Source organism: Gopherus flavomarginatus, chromosome 4 (assembly GCF_025201925.1).
Source record: "Gopherus flavomarginatus isolate rGopFla2 chromosome 4, rGopFla2.mat.asm, whole genome shotgun sequence".
NCBI classification, from domain to species: Eukaryota; Metazoa; Chordata; order Testudines; family Testudinidae; genus Gopherus; species Gopherus flavomarginatus.
This window is the reverse complement of record NC_066620.1, coordinates 107498966-107519867: the sequence shown is the minus strand read 5'-3', so window position 1 is coordinate 107519867 and position 20902 is coordinate 107498966. Positions and strand designations below refer to the sequence as shown.

General features: G+C 42.4%; 1 protein-coding gene and 1 long non-coding RNA gene across 6 annotated transcripts in view; one reads left to right on the top strand and one right to left on the bottom strand.

The window, feature by feature from the left end:
- Positions 1-20902, top strand: part of PHACTR2 (phosphatase and actin regulator 2) — a 228676-nt gene that overhangs the window by 181701 nt on the left and 26073 nt on the right. For all 5 annotated transcript variants that reach the window (XM_050949633.1, XM_050949631.1, XM_050949630.1 and 2 more), the window contains exons 5-8: positions 4856-5417; positions 7876-8063; positions 9155-9311; positions 11509-11564. In XM_050949633.1, coding sequence (XP_050805590.1) covers positions 4856-5417; positions 7876-8063; positions 9155-9311; positions 11509-11564 — 963 coding nt within the window. The remainder of the gene's footprint in view (positions 1-4855; positions 5418-7875; positions 8064-9154; positions 9312-11508; positions 11565-20902) is intronic.
- The window catches only part of LOC127049363 (uncharacterized), a 49994-nt gene continuing 38737 nt past the window's right edge, over positions 9646-20902 (bottom strand). The window contains exons 2-3 of the long non-coding RNA XR_007773964.1: positions 18815-18908; positions 9646-9744 (exon numbers count right to left, since the gene is read on the bottom strand). This is a non-coding gene — a long non-coding RNA (uncharacterized LOC127049363). The remainder of the gene's footprint in view (positions 9745-18814; positions 18909-20902) is intronic.

Sequence of the window (20902 nt, the reverse complement as noted above, 5' to 3'; positions counted from 1 at the left end):
AGTGATTTGCGTCTCTGAAGCTGCTCTAGGCATGCTGGAAGAGACGCACTGCTTGGGCTGCCAGGGAAGAGGCGTGTATCCCCCCGCAGATTGCTTTTGCATTTTTCTGCACGGGGGCCACAGAAATATGCGGGCCATATGAATTCTGCGCCCATCTGTCAGGAGTAAGTAACTCCATAAAATTATTGGGATTGCATGAGTATAATTGAAAGATGCATTTGATCTTTTGGCTATTACAGTAATACATACTGTGCTAATAATTTATTTCAACATTAGGTATATCATGTTCCTTTCAAAACATGGTAGATACTAATTTATCTGTTTTACACTGATGGTTTTGAAAATATTTAGCACACTGTACCTATTGTAAGGCCCCAAGTACACTTATGAAAATACATATAAATAGAGCTGGTTGAAAATAGGGGGTTTTCCATCACAAATTATGATGAAAATAGGAAAAAAAAATTTACATTTTCCATGGAAAATGTCAATTTATTGAAAACTGAAATATCTTGCCCAAAAATTGCAGTGCTGCTGTGGTGCCTCATGGGAGTTGTAAGGTTCCCTGGTTGGACTACTTCTCCAATGAGGAACCATGGTAATGCCTCTTGGAGAGGAGAGACAATGCATCATGGGAATTCCCAGCCAAAATACATCTTAGAATATATTGTCCAGCCAGGGAGCCCAGCCTATGGAGGAGAATGGGGACGTGAGTCAACTGAACTTCAGTTCCTATGAGGCACCATGGCAGTATTTCCAAATTGGAAAAAAAATCAGGTTTTAGCTGAACTATTCTTTTTTTTAATGAAAAAATTAAATTTTCCATGGAAAGCAAACATTTTTCATACAAAAAAAAACCTACTTAGTTGAAAAGCCAATTTTCCATCAAAAAACAGTTTTGATGGAAAATGTTCAGCCAGCCCTAACAATGACCAGAATGATAATACTTCTGACCCATCTGAAATTGAGCAGGAGATGTCACAGGGAAACATTCTTGCAGGTTTTCCAGCATGATTTCAAGCCCGGAGAGGTTCTAAGAAAGAGAGAAGATTTTTCAATACCCTCACCTTTTGAAGTTTAACCAGTGACAATTATAGATTGATTGTATATTATGTTGGGATTTTTAACTTTAAGCATGTGTCTAGCCTCACTGATTTCAACCCTGTGCTTAATGCTTTACTGGATCAAGCCCCTTGCTGGATCAAGCCCTTTGTAAGCACCCTTCACCGTCACAGAAGGGTTTCTACTAAATATTGTGCAGGAATAAGATACTATTTGTTTCCATTGCAAGTTCCCACTTCTGCCTTTAAATTTTGTTTCTTTTTGATTGATTGATTTGTAAATTAGTCACCCCTAAAGCTCTGCTCCTATGCAATACCTGTTTTACAGTGAGGTCCTGCTTTTATGCATTGTACAGCTAGTTTGTGACATAAAAAGAGCAGCAAGTGATTTGCCTATGGTCGCAAAGCTGAGTCTCTGCAGATTTTTCCAGGTGCACTGCTCAGCACCCTACACCAGAGAACCTTCTAAATGTCTGTACCCCATAAAATGGTGTTAGAGGAGAAAATGGCATAATAGACTTTCTCTGTTACTGTCCTGTTTCAGATTTCATGCAGTCTAAGCATGGAAGCAGTTTTTGTATCATGAGTTTATTTCACTGTAATCAGTTTGGCCAATAGTATTTTGGTTCCCATCATAATCTGCTGTTTTAAAGATACAGTTAAATGAATTTCTGTTGCACATTGTTAGCCTCCTGTTCTACTCTGTAGAACAGGGGTGGGCAACTTTTTGGCCGTAGGGCCACATCGGGTACAGAAATTGTATAGAGGGCTGGGTAGGGAAGGCTGGGGGAGGCTATGCCTCCACAAACAACGAGGCATGGCCTGGCCCCTGCCCCATATCCAGCCCCCCAAAACCCACACTCCCATCCAACCCCCCTTGCTCCCCATCCCTGACTGCCACCACAGGACTCCCGCATCCTATCCAAACACCCTTGCTCTCTGCCCCCTGAGCATCCCCCCAGGATGCCCATCCACCATCCAGTCCCTCCCGCTCCCCGCCCCTTATCCAAGCCTCCCTGCTCTCCCCACCCCACGTTACTTGTGACGTGGAGGAAAAGGGGGTTCAGTCCTTTCCCTGTGTTTCCCCTGCTCGTTTGGCTGCCCTCCCTGGCAGTCGGGCAGGGCTCATTCCCTGTCTGGGCTTGGCTGCTGGGGACAGAGACCAAGCATGCTGGGGGTGGGGCGAGGGGCCTGGCTTGCTCTGCCCCTGACCACAGCAGCAGGGCCCAGGCCCCTTGACCGGCCCCCTGCAACCCCTGTGTAACACCCCCTGCTCCCCGTCCCCTGACTGAGTCTCCCTGGAGCATCAGGTCTGGTGGCACTATAGCCGTGCCACCCGGCTGGAGCTGCAGCCAGGTGGCCCCAGGCGCTGAGGGAACTGTGACTGTGAAGGAGGGAGGGGAGCAAAAGGGGAGGGGTCAGGGGCTAGCTTCTGCCCCGCTCATCGTGCTGCCAGGGAGTTGGGCTGGCTCCGCTGCGAGCCTGTTCTTACCCTACTCCCTGGCAGGAAGAGAGAGAGAGAGGGGTCCTGTGGGCCGGATGTTCCATGCGGGCCATAGTTTGCTCCTGTCTGCTGTAGAAGGAAGGTCTGGTGACCATCTGGCCTAGTGGTCAGCTCCTCATGACTTTACAAGTTCTGCCAGTCTAGTCATCCCAGAGTCCCAGCTGCAGCCTCATTACCCCCTCATGTTCCAGTTGCTCCATCACTACAAAGGACCTGGAGGGGAGGCAACATAGGGGGGACCCCCTCCCACTCCAACAGGTATCAGCACAGGGCCCCCAGGAGTCTCTCAATGTGGCCAGCCCAGTTACTGAGTTACCCCAAAGTATGTATCCCCCTAGTCATTTCCTATCAGTCTGATGCTCTTCAGTTTGGGGCACGGTTGCAGACTAAGCAGACTCTCCTCAGTCTCTTAGGATATGTCTACACTGCAATCAAAAGCCTGCGGCTGGCATGTGCCATCTGACTCAGGCTAAGGGGCTGTGTAATTGTGGCATAGAGGTTCTGGCCTTGGCTGGAGCCCAGGCTCTAAGACCCTGTGAGGTGGGAGTAGGGTGACCAGATGCCCCGATTTTATAGGGACAGTCCCGATTTTTGGGTCTTTTTCTTATATAGTCTCCTATTACCCCCCACCCACTGTCCTGATTTTTCACATTTGCTGTCTGGTCACCCTAGGTGGGAGGGTCCCAGAGCTTACCTGAGCTCTGCAATTAAACAGCCCTTCAGCCTGAGCCCCAGGAAACCAAGTCAGCTGGCATGGGCCTGCCCTGGGTGTCTAACGGCAATGTAGACATGTCCTCAGTGTCCAGTTCAGTTAGTTAATCTGTCTCGGGGCTTTCAACTCTCAAGGACTGAGGGAACCCAAATCCCCCTTCACAAAGCTGTTGCCACTCCCTGCACAGTTCTAAGCATCAGCCTTGTTTCTTGGTGCCACATGCAGAGCAGTTAATTCTCCCACCCCCTTTCTTTTGGGCTGCCAATCTCCTTAAAATGTTCCTCCATTGGGAACATGCTTTGCATATGTTGAGGAGCAGGGCCTCCTAGCACAGTATTGCTCTATTCCCCTCCGTGGTTCAGTGTGGGGCTTGTTGACCCCGTTCCATTCTTGGAATGTTAATTCACTGATCTGTTATGTGATTCTTTTTTTAATGCTCTTGTTCACTGTCTTAATTTTAATGCATTTCCCCTTACAACAAAAGTGTTTGACTTCACCAGTGTTTTAATTAAAAGGATTTAATTGTACGGGCTTTTTTTAAAATGAGAGTCAGAATTCTTGTATTCTTTCCCAGCTTAGCCACTGACTCATTGTGTGACCGTGGGCAAAACAGCTAGCTGTGCCTCAGTTTCCCCATCTGTAAAGTGGGGGAGAAAAGCCTTACAAGAACATTGCAAGACATAATTGGATGATATTGATAAAGTGCATTTAGATATTTCATATGAAAGGTGTTATAGAATGGCAATAATGATGATAGTCTATAATACTCTGACAAACAAACATAATAGGAAAGGTTAGTTGTAAAAATTGTTAACTTTAGCTGCAGACTAACTGGGATTATTTGTATCTTTTTGGGGCCAGCATTGTTTAGAATAGAGGAACCAGGGAAGTTTTCACTGGAGCTAGTTCTCCACAGAATGCATGCAGCTAATTCTCACAAATGCTCTATGTGCACGTCCATCTACAGGAGGATGTACAATCATGCTTTAATGATTGTGAAACAAGACTTCTACACAGACATAGTAACATTTTCAAAAGCCCCTGAATGATTTAGGAAACTAAGTTTCATTTTCAAGAGTGACTTAGCACTGATATGCTTAAGTCCCACTGAAAGTCAGTAGCTCATAAGTCTCTGAGTCACTTTTGAAAATGAGACAGGCTTCTGTCACTAAGCACTTCTGAAAATTTGTCCTGATGTGTAGCTATCTATTCAGTCAGGACAACTGTGTTATTATTTTAAACAACTGGATTTTTAAGATTATTACTAGGCATTGACCTAGTGGTCACCACAGAGTGATGACAGTCAGGATCTCTAGCTTCAGCTCTAATGACCTTGGGAAAGTACTTACACCTTCTGCCTCTACCCACCTCTAAAACTGGAAGTAATACAACTTACCTACATCACAGGGGACTTGCGAGAACCAGTTAGTTAGCTGATGTTTGTCAAATGCTTAGAGTTATAGAAGTACTAAGTACAGTTATTTTATTATTAAAATATCAATTCAAGATACAGTTCAAATGGTTTAAAGAAAAACTGCTTTTCTGAGCTTGTAAAATGTTTGTCTTTTCTCATTCTAGCTAGCTCCTCTCATGTAAAAAAATTACCCGTCTCTCAGTCATCTTCTTCACAATCTCTTTCATCCACATCATCTCATCCAAAAGCCTCTAAGGAGACAGCACCTAGTAAAACGGGCACATCAGGGACTGCCAGGGTCAAGAAAAAACCGGGGAAGCAGTCAGCCCCACGAACCCGTGCAGATGGGGATGTTTCTTCCACCTCCAATGCAGCAGCAAACAGTTTAGAAACAAAGGTGGAAAGCTCTCAGTCAGAGCAACCTTCCGTCATAATTTCTGAATCTGAAGATACAGACCAGCAGAGCAAACTGATTGTCCCTCCTCCTCCCACTGCTCCTCCTCCTCCTCCACCGCCGCTGCTGCCGCCTTCCTCTCCTTCTTCAGCCAGTCAGTCCACTGGCTCCTCAGAAACACCAGATGTACCCATTAGCACCAAAGCAGGCCTGTCTGTCCCAGGCTCAGATTCTAATCCTCTTCTCCAGACTGAACATGAAACAGACAATGAAGACCTTAGCAGTATAGCCCTAGACAATAGCCTGGATAGGAGTGAAGAAAACACAACATGGTAAGACTCTACTGTCTTTTATAAGAAATAAGGTACACAGCACATTGCCAGGGGTGGCAAAAATATTCAGATAAAGTAGGAAATGCTCTCAGTCTTGTATCTTTTGCCTAACACTTGAATCAAACCTATCGGGTCAAAAACTTTTTAGTTAACTTGATTTTCATTATTACTCATTTTCACTTGCCTTTACGCTTCCATGTCCTAGGCACAACCAAAAGTAGAAGTGGCAAAATACATGAACAAAACTTGAAAATCCTTTCCCAACATAACCAGAACATTTGCAATAGCAACTGCTCCCCTCTGCCACTCTTTTTATAAGAATAATAATTAAAAAAAAATACCCTGAGCAGTTATTTCTATCAACCAGAAAGGAAGAAGAATCAGAGACTCTATAAAGTCCAGAAGGGACTTCACTATTGCCATTCTGCATAATAGGAAGGGGCCAAAATGTTACAGTGAGGGGTATCAATACCAAACCCTAAATAACCTTCCTCGGAGGCCCTGCCCTTGCACCACCTCTTCCCCCAAGGCCCCACCTCCCACTCGCTTCTGTCTGCCCTCCCATAGCTCCCTGACTTTTAAAAGTGATGGGACCATGGCCCCCTGGCCTCCCTCTCTCCCCTCCCCTGTACTGGCCTCTGAACCCAGTCACTTTCAGCATTAAACAGTGTTAAGCAAGGTCTGGGGTTTGGTATCTAGAAAGCTTAGCCTGCTTAGTACCATGGCAAGCACACCATTAAAAATCATTCAACCTTTTATCAAAGATACAAAGAAGAAGGAAAAACAGTTAAAGAATTGGAAATGTAAAGCAGTAGTTCTCAAAGCTGGTCCTCCGCTTGTTCAGGGAAAGCCCCTGGCTGGCCGGGCCGGTTTGTTTACCTGCCGCGTCCACAAGTTCAGCCAATGGAGGCTCTCACTGGCCGCGGTTCACCGTGCCAGGCCAATGGGGGCTGCGGGAAGCAGTGCGGGCTGAGGGAGGTCCTGATGTAAAGTATTAAGAGAGGCTTTCATTTTAACAACGTCCCTTCTCCCCTTTCTCTTTAGCTGGAGAAAATTTAGAAGGAAACCTCCACCTCCCCTCTCTTAGATGGTATCGAAGATGGCAATAATTGTCCATATGGGGAGAAGAGAAGTTAGTTGAGATGAGCTGGAGCTGCTGTTGGTATTATTATTTTTAAAGCCCAGACCTGGGGAAAGGAAAAGCAGTGAGCTGAGATGGGCTGCAGCTGCTGTTGTAGCTACTGTTGCTAAAGTCTGATCTGGTTTCATCTCAGGCGGTGTTTGGGATTCATCTGGGGTGGTGATATATCTGGGTCCCTCTCTCTGGCCCAGTCTGGTCAGAATATCCATTGGGATTAGGACGAAGAAGATCTGGGGGGTCCCAGCATATGGTGGAGTTGGCAGCCATGAGGGTAAAGCTCACTCCAGTAGCCTCCATCTATTCTTCTATTCTCCCTCCCCCCAGTATCTTTCTTTTAAAAAAAGAGAGTGATGAGTGGAATAGTCCATCCCTTCATTATTGTGTCCATCAATTAGGCCTAGTATCCGACACACCAATTTTGGTTCATTAATTTCTGGTTCTACAGCTTCTGTTTTTACCAAGCATGATTTCAGCAGAGTCCTTGAATCAGATCAATGTGGTCTTTTTTTTGGTTGGACTAATTTAGTGTCTATGTCTGGTTCTCTTGCACTTGTTTATAACATTCATTACTAAAATCAGCTTGACCAACTTTTCATTGACATTTGTTATTTTAGGTTATTGTAATGTCATACGGACTGAGCTCACAATTAGGGTAAACTTGTCAGCCCCATTTTCACAACAGTGCTCTGTTTTCCTCACAAGAGAAATCAACGTCATTCACAACCACACTAAGCAGTTCTAGTTTCTGCATTTAGGTGGCATAAAGGGGCTGTAATCCAGATGCAAATCACCAGCAAAGAATTCCCCTGGCATAGAGGAACTCCTGGCTAGCACATCTGTGCCATGATCAAGCCCCTGTGCCTCTGCCCTTTCCCCTCATCCCACACAGAGGGTGGAAGGGCAGTGGGCATGGGGCATGTCCTCCACTGATGTAGGCTCCATTAAGGAGAGGTATACACAAGTGGTGTAACTTAGAACTACCTGGTAGCAGCAGTGAGTGATGGAGTCAGGCTGGCCTTCAGATCAGGGAGCTGGAACTGACCCATTTGTACCATCCCATCCCCCTACATCAAGCAGACTTCTGGCTCAGGAGAGAATCTCCCTCACTGTATACATCTCCGATTGTTGGCTGTTAATGCTTTTTATGTATTACTGGTGCAGCTCATCATTAAGACCATTTGCATCTCTTTATATATAAGATTAAGTCAGTCTGAATAAAATAGCTTGTATTTTCATGCTTGCTTATCCAGGCGGTCTCCTTTTGGTGTTCTGTGTTGCTTACCTTAATGTTACAGTGTCTTTATTGTGCATCACCAGTTCAGTTACCAAAGAAGACCAGGAAGAGGAAACTCCTAACCTAGCAAGTTCTCAACCAACAGAAGAACCTCCTGAGCCTATGGAAAGTGAGAGCAGCAAAGAGAGCCACACCAGCGACTCCGATTCAGATGGGCCAATACTCTACACTGATGATGACGATGACGACGATGATAACACAAGTGCAGAAAGTAAGACAATTTAAAGAGGGATGTGTGGGGGAGAGATGGTCATTTTATATGAATGGCAAAAGTAACCCATCAGTAAGCAGATAGTTTAACTCAGCTATTTTCTGGAAGAGATTCCTTCATCTTTGGTTATGGACTTCTTAGGCATTTGACTCTCTTAGCAAAGATGATACATTGTGTGTGTGAAAGTTTTGAAATTTCATCTGAGTGACCTATCTTGGAATGATCAGGAGGAAGCTGTTTGTCACTGTGCTGAGTTGGGATGCAGGGGAACGGCAGTCTCAGTTACACTATTGCTTGAGTATTTCATTCATTTGGCCATTGGTCCAGTACAAGGCAAGCAGTATTAAAAATGTTATTTATAGGAGTACGGTGTAGCTCAGTGGATTTTCTACTGAAATTGGGTCCCACCATTGATTGAAGTATATTGGTGGGGCAGTGTTGGGAGGCATGCATTGTCATTGTCCATGCTGTATCTGGTTTTCGGATGAATAGATAACTACAGCCCCCACAGCTTTCCATCTAAAATACTTTACAAGCACTAAATGCACTTTTAAAAAATGGATTTTCTCTTTTGTGATAATTTAACAAATTAGGTAATGTCTGCAGAGTGCTTTGAAGATGAAAAGCACTATAAAAGTGCTAAGTAGCATTAAAAAAATGAGGAGGGGGTGTGAGGGAGAAGAGGAGAATTAGACTGAACAGTGTAAGGCTTAAGAAAAGAGAAGCAGTTTGCTAAACATGCTGTTAAAAAAGGAAATAAAGTAACCTGTAATGTATCAGATTTCAGGGTGCCTCAAGCCCAGATTTCTCATTTTTATCATATCACTTCACAGATGATGGGTGAAGCTTGTAAATTCACTCACTATCTTTGAACATCTTGGCTGTCAGCTTGTTCTTTTCTGAATCCTTCAGCCTTTTATTGTCATGAGCCGAGTTGAAACTATTTTTCTTCTGATGTTAATTAAAATTCCTCTTTAGCATGTGGAAAAAGAGGCAGTTGTGGGGATGTATTAAAAGTTCTCTCTGATAGTTTGCATCTGTAACCTGAGTGTGAATAAACTCTCTGTTTGTCCCCCTCCTTTTTTCCTCAGGCTCTTTGGCAAGTAAAATCCGTCGTAGGGATACTCTTGCTATCAAACTTGGCAACAGACCATCTAAAAAAGAATTGGAAGACAAAAACATCTTGCAGCGTACCTCTGAGGAGGAGAGGCAGGAAATCAGACATCAGATCGGAACAAAGCTAGTGAGGTATCATTGCAATCTGAGGGTGGGTTTGGGAGGTAGGGAAAAAACAAGAACATTGGCATCACATCTTAAATGCAGCCATGGTATTTGGTGCAGGATATTCTGGGTGGCCAGGTCTGTGAGCACCTGATACAGTCTTACAATGTGAACTAAATTATTTTGTGTACTTGAAAGCCTGATAAAAAACATATTTTATTCCTTAACAGTAGGTGTGGTGCATCATGTGTGTAGAATTCATGGGGCAAGTTCCCGTTAATAATGATATAAGTGTGTGGTTCTTGCCACTGGTGTGCTGGCCAAATTCCAACTCCAGTAATCATATTGTGCTTACCTACATTTCCTCCATAGGTTAAACTGAATACACTGTTCTTAACTTCTTGTCCTAAGCTGCCTTGCGTAGTATTGGTGGTACCAATGTGCTCCACTCCAGAGGTGGCTGCGGATAATAGATTATTAAGTCACCTTAGTGGCTACATGGTTATGTTCATGTAGAGCTTTACACTCAAAGGATAGTGTAAACCTGTGAAATCACTATGAAGTTTAACACTTAGTCTTATCAAACTTTTAACATTTCAGTCAGCACCTGGCACTTTAAGGGTTTGATTCAAAACCCATTGAAGTCAATGAAAGTCTTGAGAACTACTGATGAAAAACACTATATAAGAGCTAGGTATTATATTATTTTATATTATTAATATTGTTATTATTCAATGGGCTTTGGATCAGGTCTACATTTTCTGTGTATTTTTTACAATGAGTGATTGCTAAACAGATTAAAATCACTCATTTTTAACCCTGTCTGACTTTGTTCAAGCTCTGTAAGCTGGAGAGAGTCATGTACACACTTGAAAATTTGTACATAACTCAGTCCTCCATTGACATGGGCTACTTTAATATATATACACAGTTAGTGCAGCTCATTGCCTTAACAGGTTTCTTCTCTACAATGCAAATCAATCGAATACTATGTGTTTGTGGGCAACTTCCATTTTCATGCCAGTCCCCTGTAGCTACATCTCTCCTGCTTCTCTTACCAGAAAGTCCATCCTGCAGAGCTCAGCTGCTCAGCCCCCCCTTCCAGCCTACTTATGTGGCTCCAGCCCCTCACTGAAGTTTTGTGCGCTCACCCACCCCTGTCTTTGCCCCTTCCTTCCATTTTCCCACAGACCTGCTAAGATTATCTAGTGCAGGTTCCCAGTCTGATGGACACGATGAGATTAAATATGTCAGTGATGCTCCCTGGTGAATCGTAGGAGGTTTACTAGACGGAGAAGCTGCGTCTGGGTCTTCTAACTTCCACAGATACCCAACATTAACTCTCCTGTTGAAATTTCTCCTGTTTCTTTGCACCCAGAAGTGAATTCTTTAGTAAATTTATGACATTATTAGCCATGTTTTCTAGGATCCAAGCCTGAAAATAAGTAGTTTTCAGACATTTTAAAAATGTTCAGATACTTTTTGGCATATAGGTAACTAAAATAGTTTTTTGATTTAAATCTCCAGACTTTGCATATACACTTCTACCCTGATATAATGCAACCTGATATAACACGAATTTGGATATTATGCGGTAAAGCAGTGCTCTGGGGGGGGCGAGGGGGGGGCGCTGTGCACTCCGGGAGATCAAAGCAAGTTTGATATAATGCGGTTTCACCTATAATGCGGTAAGATTGTTTGGCTCCCTAGGACAGCATTATATCAGAGTAGAAGTGTATGTAGCACTCAGTCAGTAGTGTGCATTTTCCTGTGTTCAAAACAAATGAAATTGAAAGAATTTATAAATGCATGAAAATATTCCAACAGTTGCACAATATATTACAATACAGTGCAGGGAGTTTTTGTACAGATTATTCCTTCAAACTAGATCCCAAAATGGAGTATTTTAGAGCCCTTTTTTTAAAGGTTTGCACACAGTTACCATGATTGCATCCACACATTGGTCATTGGCATGTCTAAGTGGCCAACTGTGCCTCATACTAGACATATGCCAGCTCAGTACCCAGTGTATGTGCTCAGTTGTAGAAAGTATATTTGGATTAACTGTGCAGTTGCACACCTACCCCTCAGTGGTAAATGAAAAGCATTAAAAGCATTAAAGAAGTTGCATTGCAGACTTTAACAAAGCGACCTTCTGTTTTTATTGTTAACCTTTGATTGATAAATCTTGGCTTATAAATGGTCATTTAATTTGTACTCACAGGAGACTTAGCCAGAGGCCTACAACTGAAGAGCTAGAGCAGAGAAATATCCTGAAGCGTAAGTATTCTATGCAGATTAGTGTAATTATGTATTCAGCAAAAAAGCACAACTGTGGGATTCATTAGGAACCTTGACAGTTAGTGTAAAATGCTAGATTCATGCCTGGAGAGAGATGGTGCTTGGTGAAGTAGCATCTTGACATTAGACCCATCATAAATCTGTAATGGCAGCACTAAATACAGGCTGTATTCAGGGAGACAAACTGAGTCACTGGTCACACCCATACTCTCTCCCTTGACATCAGTGGAGCTGCATGAGTGTGACTGAGTGCAGAATCTGTTCCTGCTGTTATAAAAATCAGTCAGACAGGTACTCCTTAAAGGCATTTTTAATACTTTTTAATCGCTTCCCACTAACTTTTATAAGGAGGATGGGAAATATCCGGTGCCTCCCCAAACAGGGGTAGACATGAGTGAGTAAAGTACAAAGAGCAAAAGAGAGGTGAAGCGTCCTGGAGGAGAGAAGACAATATATTCCAGCTCCTTGAAGATGTCGAAGAAACCATTGCCTCCCTAAAGCTGTATTAGTATTGCTAGGTCCCTATGTAATGGAGAGGGAGGAGGAGAGGCAGCATGCCGCCAGTGATGGCAGCCTTGCCCACCCTCAGATCTGCTTCTCCCATAACTATAGTTGTGCATTTTGCCATATTGCCCCTATGCACGGAATATCCTTGCTCAACTGATTCATAAGGCTGCCACTCATTGCTCAGGACTCACACCTTGCCTGACAGCTACAAGAAATTGGCCAGTCATCCTGAATAGGCTGAGTATAGCTGATGTGTTGTTTAATTGTTGAAAAAAAACAATGGGTATGAAGTATATTGTACATACTTTGATTGTTTGCCCATGTTTCCCCTTATTTATGTTGCTCGCCTACTCAAACAGGTAAGCTCTTTGGGGTAGAGATTTGTGTCTTCCTTAGTGAGTACCCAGTACCTACCATATTATGGGTTCTACCAGCATATGAGTAATAAATGACGGCAATAATAATAGGAAAATTAGTCTGTTTACAACCCAGAAAACCCATCATCTAGATCTGATGTGTAGAACTTTTCTAACCATCACATAAATGATACAATATGTGAAATGCTACATTTTCAAGCATATAGTCAACCATTGCATGCCTGGAATCCATCTACACACAATGTGTGAGTGGAAGAGAGGGAGAGAAGTAGGCATGGATAGCATGCCCTGTGAAATCCAAGTGACTCTGGCAACATCACTTGACCAGGCCAACAAATAATAATAAAAAAAAAAGTTATCAGCTTTCAGGAAGACCATAAAGCTGATAAAATATCAGTGGTGTAATCTAGCATCTCAAAAGTTAACTAGGATAATTACTAAAACTGTAGCTTCTGGTTATCTGCTATGCACTGTGGTACATAAAAGAGAGTTCAACAAAGTCCTGGCCAAGAGGTGATCTGCAGTACATTTTGTAATGTGCAAAATTTTGAATCTGTACATTACACTATCAAATGTAATAAAGATAAATTGTGAAGTATAACCATATTAATCTGATAACCAGTCAGCAAACACTGGACCACCTGCTGCGTTTTAAATTTTTATATAGTATTTCCCGGAGCTCCGGAGCTGGGGGCTTTTGCCCTGCGGAGCGCACTGGGGCTCAGAGCTCCTGCCCTACGGGGCATGCTGGTGCTTGCCACGGCTCAGGGTTCCTGCCCTGCGGGAGACACCAGGGCTCAAAGCTTCTGCCTAAAGCCTTTGAAAATATTTACCGGAGCTCCACTCTGGACAGCTCCGACTGAATTTAAGCCCTGACCACTTGAGAAAGATAATTCCAAAAACTCATACGCGTATATCACAAGCTACTTCTGCTGACTTTGAGGACACCAGTTACACTTTCCCTGTTCAGGTCTAATAAACATGATCTATCAACATGTCAAAGGACACAATCAAATTAAAAATCACACCTAGAATTAATTTTTGACCTACTACTGTTACATGTAACACCAAAGATGAATGTAGGTGATAGAAAATAGCAGAAGATAAATATTTTATCTGTCATTTCAGTTTGTTTATCTTATGGGTTTGACAGCACTTTGTGTATAGTAACGTCCACTGTTTTTATAGTATAAACAGTCATTTTCCATGAAAAGACAAGCCTGGGAACTTAAATTTATAACTCTGCTGGACACTAAAAACCATGGTTTTAACAGAGACACTGGATTTATGGCTCATTACAATTTGTAATACACCCTACTGCCTGCTAACCTTCCATCTGTATACAACTGCAGAAGTGTTAATTGCCTGCTTTGGTTTAAGTGGTCTCCTACAGTGTGTCTGTGCAGGATTGTTATGCTTAACAATCTTTTCTACCTTGAATTTAGCTTGAACACTCAGGTTAACATCCTCAGACTTGAAGAAGGGCTGGTCTACAGTGAACACTTACATCAGAATAGCTTTGTCTCTCAGGGGTGTGAAAAATCCACACCCCTGGTGATGTAGCTATGCTGACCTAATCCCGCTGTGTGCACAGTGGTAGGTCCATGGAAGAATTCTTCAGTTGACCTAGTTAACACATCTCAGATCAGGTCTGCACTAGTGCTTATGTTGGCAAAACTTTTGTTGCTCTGGGGTGTGAAAAAAACACACACCCTGAGAGACACAATCTTTTCCGGCATAAGCGTTCATGTGCACAGCGCTATGTTGGCGGGGCACACTCTGCAACCAACATAGCTACTGCCACTCATTGAGCTGGTTTTATGTTGTCAAGAGGAGAGCTCTCGTTGGCATAATGCGGCTACATGAGCGCTCTTATAGCGGCACAGCCATATCGGTACAGCTGTGCTGCTGAATGCTTATAAGTGTAGACGTGGCTTCAGGGAGGGTGGATTAACTACACCACTGTGAAAACAACAAAGAGTCCTTGTGGCACCTTAGAGACTAACAAATTTATTTGGGCATAAGCTTTCGTGGGCTAGAACCCACTTCATCATATGCATGGAGTGGAAAATACAGTAAGCAGGTATAAATATACAGCACATGAAAAGATGGGAGTTGCCTTACTAAGTTGGGGGTCAGTGCTAGCAAGGCCAATTCAATTAGAATGGATGTGGCCCATTCCCAGCAGTTGACAAAAAGATGTGAGTATCAACAGAGGGAAAATTATTTTTTGTAGTAACCCAGCCACTCCCAGTCTTTATTCAGGCCTAATTTGATGGTGTCCAGTTTGCAAATTAATTCCACTTCTGCAGTTTCTCATTGGAGTCTGTTTTTGAAGTTTTTTTTGTTGAAGAATGATCACTTTTAAGTCTGTTATTGAGTGTCCAGGGAGATTGAAGTGCTCTCCTACTGTTTAGTGTTTTAAGTGTAAACATACCCTCACCTACCTGGTCTCTCTCATTTTCCAATAGTATTTGTGTGAGTCTTGCTCAGAGAAGCAGGAGAAAGAAAAACATTTCAAAAATTTAGGAAAATTTGATTGTAAAAGGTGGCGTGGGCACTCAAGAGCACATGTAGTACCTGAAACTACTTTTTGTTCATTTTTAAAATTTACTGCATTTCAGGTCGATGGTGATCTTTTAAATGCCAAATAGGTGTGTTGCTTATGTTGACAGTGCTCGTAGCCCATTACCAGTGTAGGTTTTCTGAAATTCTCTTAGCTCTTAAACCAAATATATTGTTTATGGGTTTATTCTGCCCACTTCCCATGGACTGTTCTGAAATGTTTACATCCCTCATTCCTGTGTTGTTGTTGTGTGCAGGATTTGTGAACGAGTCAGAATTTCTTTCATAGTTTCCTTTCTACTATGATGGGTTGTATTAGTGTTAGAACTGCCCATAAACAGAGCAGTACTGCAGCTGGAGAATATTTGTGATTTGATTTATTTTTTAGCATACATTTGGGATAGATGAGCTGATGCACAGATCAAATTGATCCAAATGTTTGCCCCAAAATTAAGTTGAATCCAAACCTTGCATAAGGTTCGAAAAAGTTTTAATACTTTGGTTTTTTGCACCTCTAAATAAAGCAGGGATTTATTATGTCAAAAGATATTTTTTATTTTTATAGTTTCAGCTAAAGCGGGAAGTACTGGAAATCCTGTGACAGAGATTCTAGCCTGATTTCTAGATCACAGAGCCTTGGATAAATGTGTATTAGCATCCAGACTTTTGTACCCTTCCACATTAAAAATAAAAAGTTAAGCAGTAACTTGAATGAGTTGTAACACAGGCTGGTTTCTTGCATGCTGACTTTGAAACATTTTAGATGTGGCCCCTTGAATCAATTATAGTATTGCATTACAGCAAGGAAGCTTTTTCAACTCTCACATGGAATCAAGTTTACAGCCGTTGTGTTTTTCTGTAGCTGTGAAGAATAGCAAGGCTTTCTGGACTGTGTGCCTGTCCTCTTGCCAAGCCTGGCTTTTTAGAAACATGATGTAGCTTTTGGTGCTAGTTAGGGAATATTAATGATAATCTTTGTATGTGAAAACAGAAAACAGAAACTGCTTTTGCTTTCCACGGCATTCCTGGATCCTAGTGCTTTGTTTGTCTTCTTTTTCATTTCCCTAGCAATCCTACAGAGTAATCTAAACATAGCTAATCCCCACAGGGACTCAGTGGAAAGTTCAGTTTTACGCTCCTGGATTACTTTATAGTTGAAAACAGAACAGTCCTTATGCAGAAAGATTTCTCTCTTTTCTTCCTGACTTTCTCTGTCCCATAATGATGCCAGGGTCTAAAATGCCGGTATTTGCTGTCACAGTAGTGGCATAGGTATTTATTTCTCCAAGGTCACTGATTTAAAGAGACACCAAAATATCCCATAATTGACATCAATTTAAAATTCCTCTAATCTAGGATCAGATTCTGGCTTGGGCAGTGCCTTCATGTATGTTCCAGAAGCAGCAGACAGGAGAGGAAGGAAACCATAGAATAATTTTTCTGGTCAAATTCCAGCTGCCCTTCAACCCAGAGGAGATCACTCTGCAGGTTGTCATAGGTGGAGCTGCAGAGGGACATTCCAGGATAGGGCTTGCAGATTGCGAGCATGGTGCGTGCATTTTACTCTCTCCCTCATACAGATTTTTGCTCCAAGAGTGGAGAGCAGCCAAACTGTGGTTCCATGAATACTTCTTTTGCAGCATGAATGTTCAGGGGCAAGTCAGCCACTTTCATACCTTCAGCCAGAATTTGGCACTAAGGAGGGATTTTCTAAACGAACTATGGGAGTTAGGAGCACATCTGACTTTCGATGGTGATCATGCTCCTGAATCACTTAGGCATCTTTCAAAATCTCACCCTGTATGGCCAATTACAGAAAACAAAAACGTTATTCTGTTGCTGAGAACTGTTTTAAGGACAGCATTTATGTAGGAATTACACTAAAACAATGTTTGGTGGTGACCAGACAGCAAGTGTGAAAAATCGGGACGGGCGTGGGGGGTAATAGGAGCCTATATAAGAAAAAGCCCCAAATATTGAGACTGTCCTTATAAAATTAGGACATCTGGTCACCCTAGTCTTCTTGCCCAGCTATCTCCTGTGCATCCTCTTGTGGTCTAGGGTCTTGCTTCAGGCAGCCTGTCTCTGTTTCTCCCTCTTGGACTGTTCAAATAAAACTTCACCCAGGCATTTTCTTGGACAAAAATATCCTTCTTGGAGTCTGGGTTTATTAATGTAAAATGAACTCTAAATGAAACTTAAAATCCCACACAACACAAGGTTTCTCTTCCTCCCCCAGCCCTTCCTGCATGGGGCCTTTGGCATTCTCTCTCCTGCAAAGACTGGATCTTTCCCAGGGGTCCCTACTATGGTGAACTCTCATAGTCTGAGGGTCTTTCTTGCTGAACCTTTTGCAGACTCCACAGCTTCTCCCCTTCATTGCAGAGCAGCCCAGTGCTGCTCTTTTTCGGGCAAATCCCTAATCTCTCCCAGATGAGGATCATTCTGTAATCAGGGTCGACTAGCTGTAGCTCTCCAGCCCTGAAGGGGCAAGCCACTCTGTTACAATGTGAAAAGGGTGTTTTATGTGTGAGTTACAGTGTTGAGTGCCTTAAGTCAGTGAGCCAGCTCCTCAGGCAGTGTATCAAAGAACTGTACGTAACCACAGGATTTCAGTCCTTTTTCTTTAGGGCTTGAGTTTTATTTCTCCAAATAAAACAGTTCAACGTAAGTTCAACATATAAGCCATGTCCTTTCCCCTGACCGCAGGGTCTCCTGATGGAGCTCATCTGCTCAATGCAGGTCTCACTCTTCAGATTCTCTGCCTGGGTATAAAGGAGGGTCTCTAGTCCCTGTTGTTGGAGCTTTCTTCCAACAGAGTGACTTCCAGCTAGAGCTGTCAGGAATTTTTTGACTAAACATTTCTTTGGATTCATCAAAACCAAAATGTTCTTGTGGAAATGTCTTTTTCAACTAAAATTTCAGTGGGAAGATGTCTTTGGTCCAGGATAAAAATTTCAGGTGAAGGAACAAGGGTGGTGGGGGAGAGCGAGAGAAACAGACAGACACAAACACAATAGCCAAGTGATTAGAGCACTCCTCTGAGATGTGGGAGACACATATTCATGTCCCTGCTCCAAATCAGGTGGAGTAGGGGTTCAAACCTGGATCTCCCACATCGCTAACCACTGGGCTATTACTAGTGGTGGCAGTGTCTCTCTTGTTGGTAATTTTTCACAAAACAATTCAAAAGGTCTCATTTTCACTCGGATGCAAAACAAAAACAAATATCCCAATCTCAAAATTATTCACAAAATGGAATTCTTTCTGGCCAGTTCTACTGCCAACCTTTCCAGCCTGCTCCCTTCAAGGTGTGCACTCCCAGGCCTGGTTGCTAAGGAGAAACTCTCTGCTCTTTTCTCATCTCTAGCCTTCTCCCTGAACTCAAGCTTCCCAACAAGCCTGGCTCTGAGTCACAATCTTCAGCCACGTGACCCCAGGATTTATTCCCTTCGCCTTGGTGGCATATGGGGCAGCTGAGCTCTAACTCCCTTAAAAGGCCAGCACATCCTGTGCTCACTGCCAAGTAATTGCATCCCCAAATTTAAAAGAATTATGGTCTAGAGAAACAAAGATCAAGTAGATGAAATTATTAATAATGGTTCCTTGTGATATAAATTCAGAGACGTGATCCCAGTATTTCTCATGTGAAGACTCTTACCATGCTTTAGGACATACAGTGATTTAGATAAGCAAGAGAATTCAAAGTTATGAATAATAACTAATTCTAGAAAGAAAGTAACAAAAACAGGCAACAGTACAATGTGTGTGTTCACTTACAATCTCTTCTGGCTGTCCCCCTCATGAAGAACTTGCAACAGAGATTACACCTGGGAGATCCAGTTCCTGTAGGGGGCAGTCTTCTCTAGATGAGCTAAAACCAAGTAAATTAATCCCTAAATTAATAGATCCTGTTTAGTTACCTTAGATACTGTGGTTATTGATTACAAAGGGAAGTTTGTTTAAAAGTAAGTCAGTTCCATGTGAGTTATCATAAATATACTAAAACAGCTATTAAATGGGCAAAGATACGTGATCTTGGGAAACTCTATGAAATACAGTAAAGGAAAGAGAGCTTTAGTTAGATTACTTAAAGAAGTCATATGAAGAATATTCACTTCTGTGTCTCAATAAACATAATTTCAATCTAGCCTTGGCAGTCTTTGCAAGATTTTATCTCGCTTGAAGTTTGGTGGGAAAGTCTTTTTGAGGATGAGGGCTGGTGTTGACATTTTCTTTCTGTTGCTGTGATTTTCTTCTGATGCTATTTTTTGTTGTTTATTTCTTTCTTTCCATCTCATGCTTTATCAAAGGAAATTTACAAGTACTGAATGATGATCTGTGTTCAGTGATACCCGGGCCACTCCCAGTGAAAACGTGTACAACAGGTGTACCTGTTGAACAACCATAAGCCTAACGCCTACATGAGATTCAAACTCAGTTTTGGCCAAACTCTATGTTCACAGTTTGGCCATTTATTATGGATGAGGGCAAATCATACTGAACAAGTGTTCAAAACTGTGCTCTCACCTTCTTCTAACGCAGTTTGGTCACATCCACAGTGGACAGATAAACTCCTTTAGAACTATAGTTGGTCCTGAACCAAAACCCTCAATCCAAACTCATGTCCCTGGGGAAATGTGGATCCAGATCTGAACTTTGCAGTTCAGCCAACATCTCTGATTGGAATATTTCATCCACAGTAAAGATACACTCACACATAAGCGACAGAGCTGGGCAAATCATACAAATAATTTTCTGCAAACATTCATCAGTTAAAAACCAATTTGCTTCACCCATATTTGTACCCCTTTTTAATTTGCTTTCCACAGACATTCAGACAATCAGTTTTCACTGGCACAAAAATTTCTGGAAAGCAAATCTCAGTTACATGCACAAATATCTGCAGAAATTTTAAAGCTGCACACACAATTATTTGCTCCATCTGACCAAGGAACAGAAATCATAAATTGTGATTGGTCTGACTAATCACACAGTTAACCAAGTCAGCTCAAATAATGAAAATCATATAGGCCTGGTCTACACTGGAGGGGATCGATCTAAGATATGCAACTTCAGCTACAAAAATAGCATAGCTGACGTCAACATATCTTAGATTGATTTAGAATCACTTACTTCACATCCTCGTGGTGCGGGACTGACGGCCGCCGCTCTCCTGTCGACTTTGCTTCTGCCTCTCACCAAGCTGGAGTTCAGCAGTTGACGGGAGAGTGATTGGGGATCGATTTATCGTGTCTACACTACACATGATAAATCGATCCCCAATAGATCGATCGCTACCTGCCGATGCGGCGGGTAGTGTAGATGTACCCATCCTCACTGAGAACTATTAATGATCAATCCATGGAATCTAACAAAAATCAACAACAAAACAATTCACTAATTTCCAGTAACAAACAAATCTGAGGAATTTGCTCTCTGCTTATGGATATTCTGGGAGCAAAAAATAGAGGTTAGGTTCATCAGATAGGATATTCACTGCCAATTATTTTCTCTGCAATTTTCTTCTCACAATTAAACTCTGATTCTAGAGTAAGGTAAAGGGAACATTGGGAATAAAGGCAATGATGGTCTTAGTCTCTTGACAGGTAGGTGAAGCAGCTGTGCAACTCCTTGTTTTTTATTTCACAGAGTAGAAATGACTGTAGCCTCTCTGCTATATTCCAGGCACAGGGTGAGAACTACAAGAAGGCTGCAGAGTTGGGAATCGGAGAGGACAGAGAAAGGCAATGAGAACACACACACAAAAATAGGATAGCTCAGAAATATGAGTATGCATGAGCCAATATTCTAAGGCCAAGAGAAAAATACCATATACAGTTATAGTCCCCTAGTCATCTCCTTTAT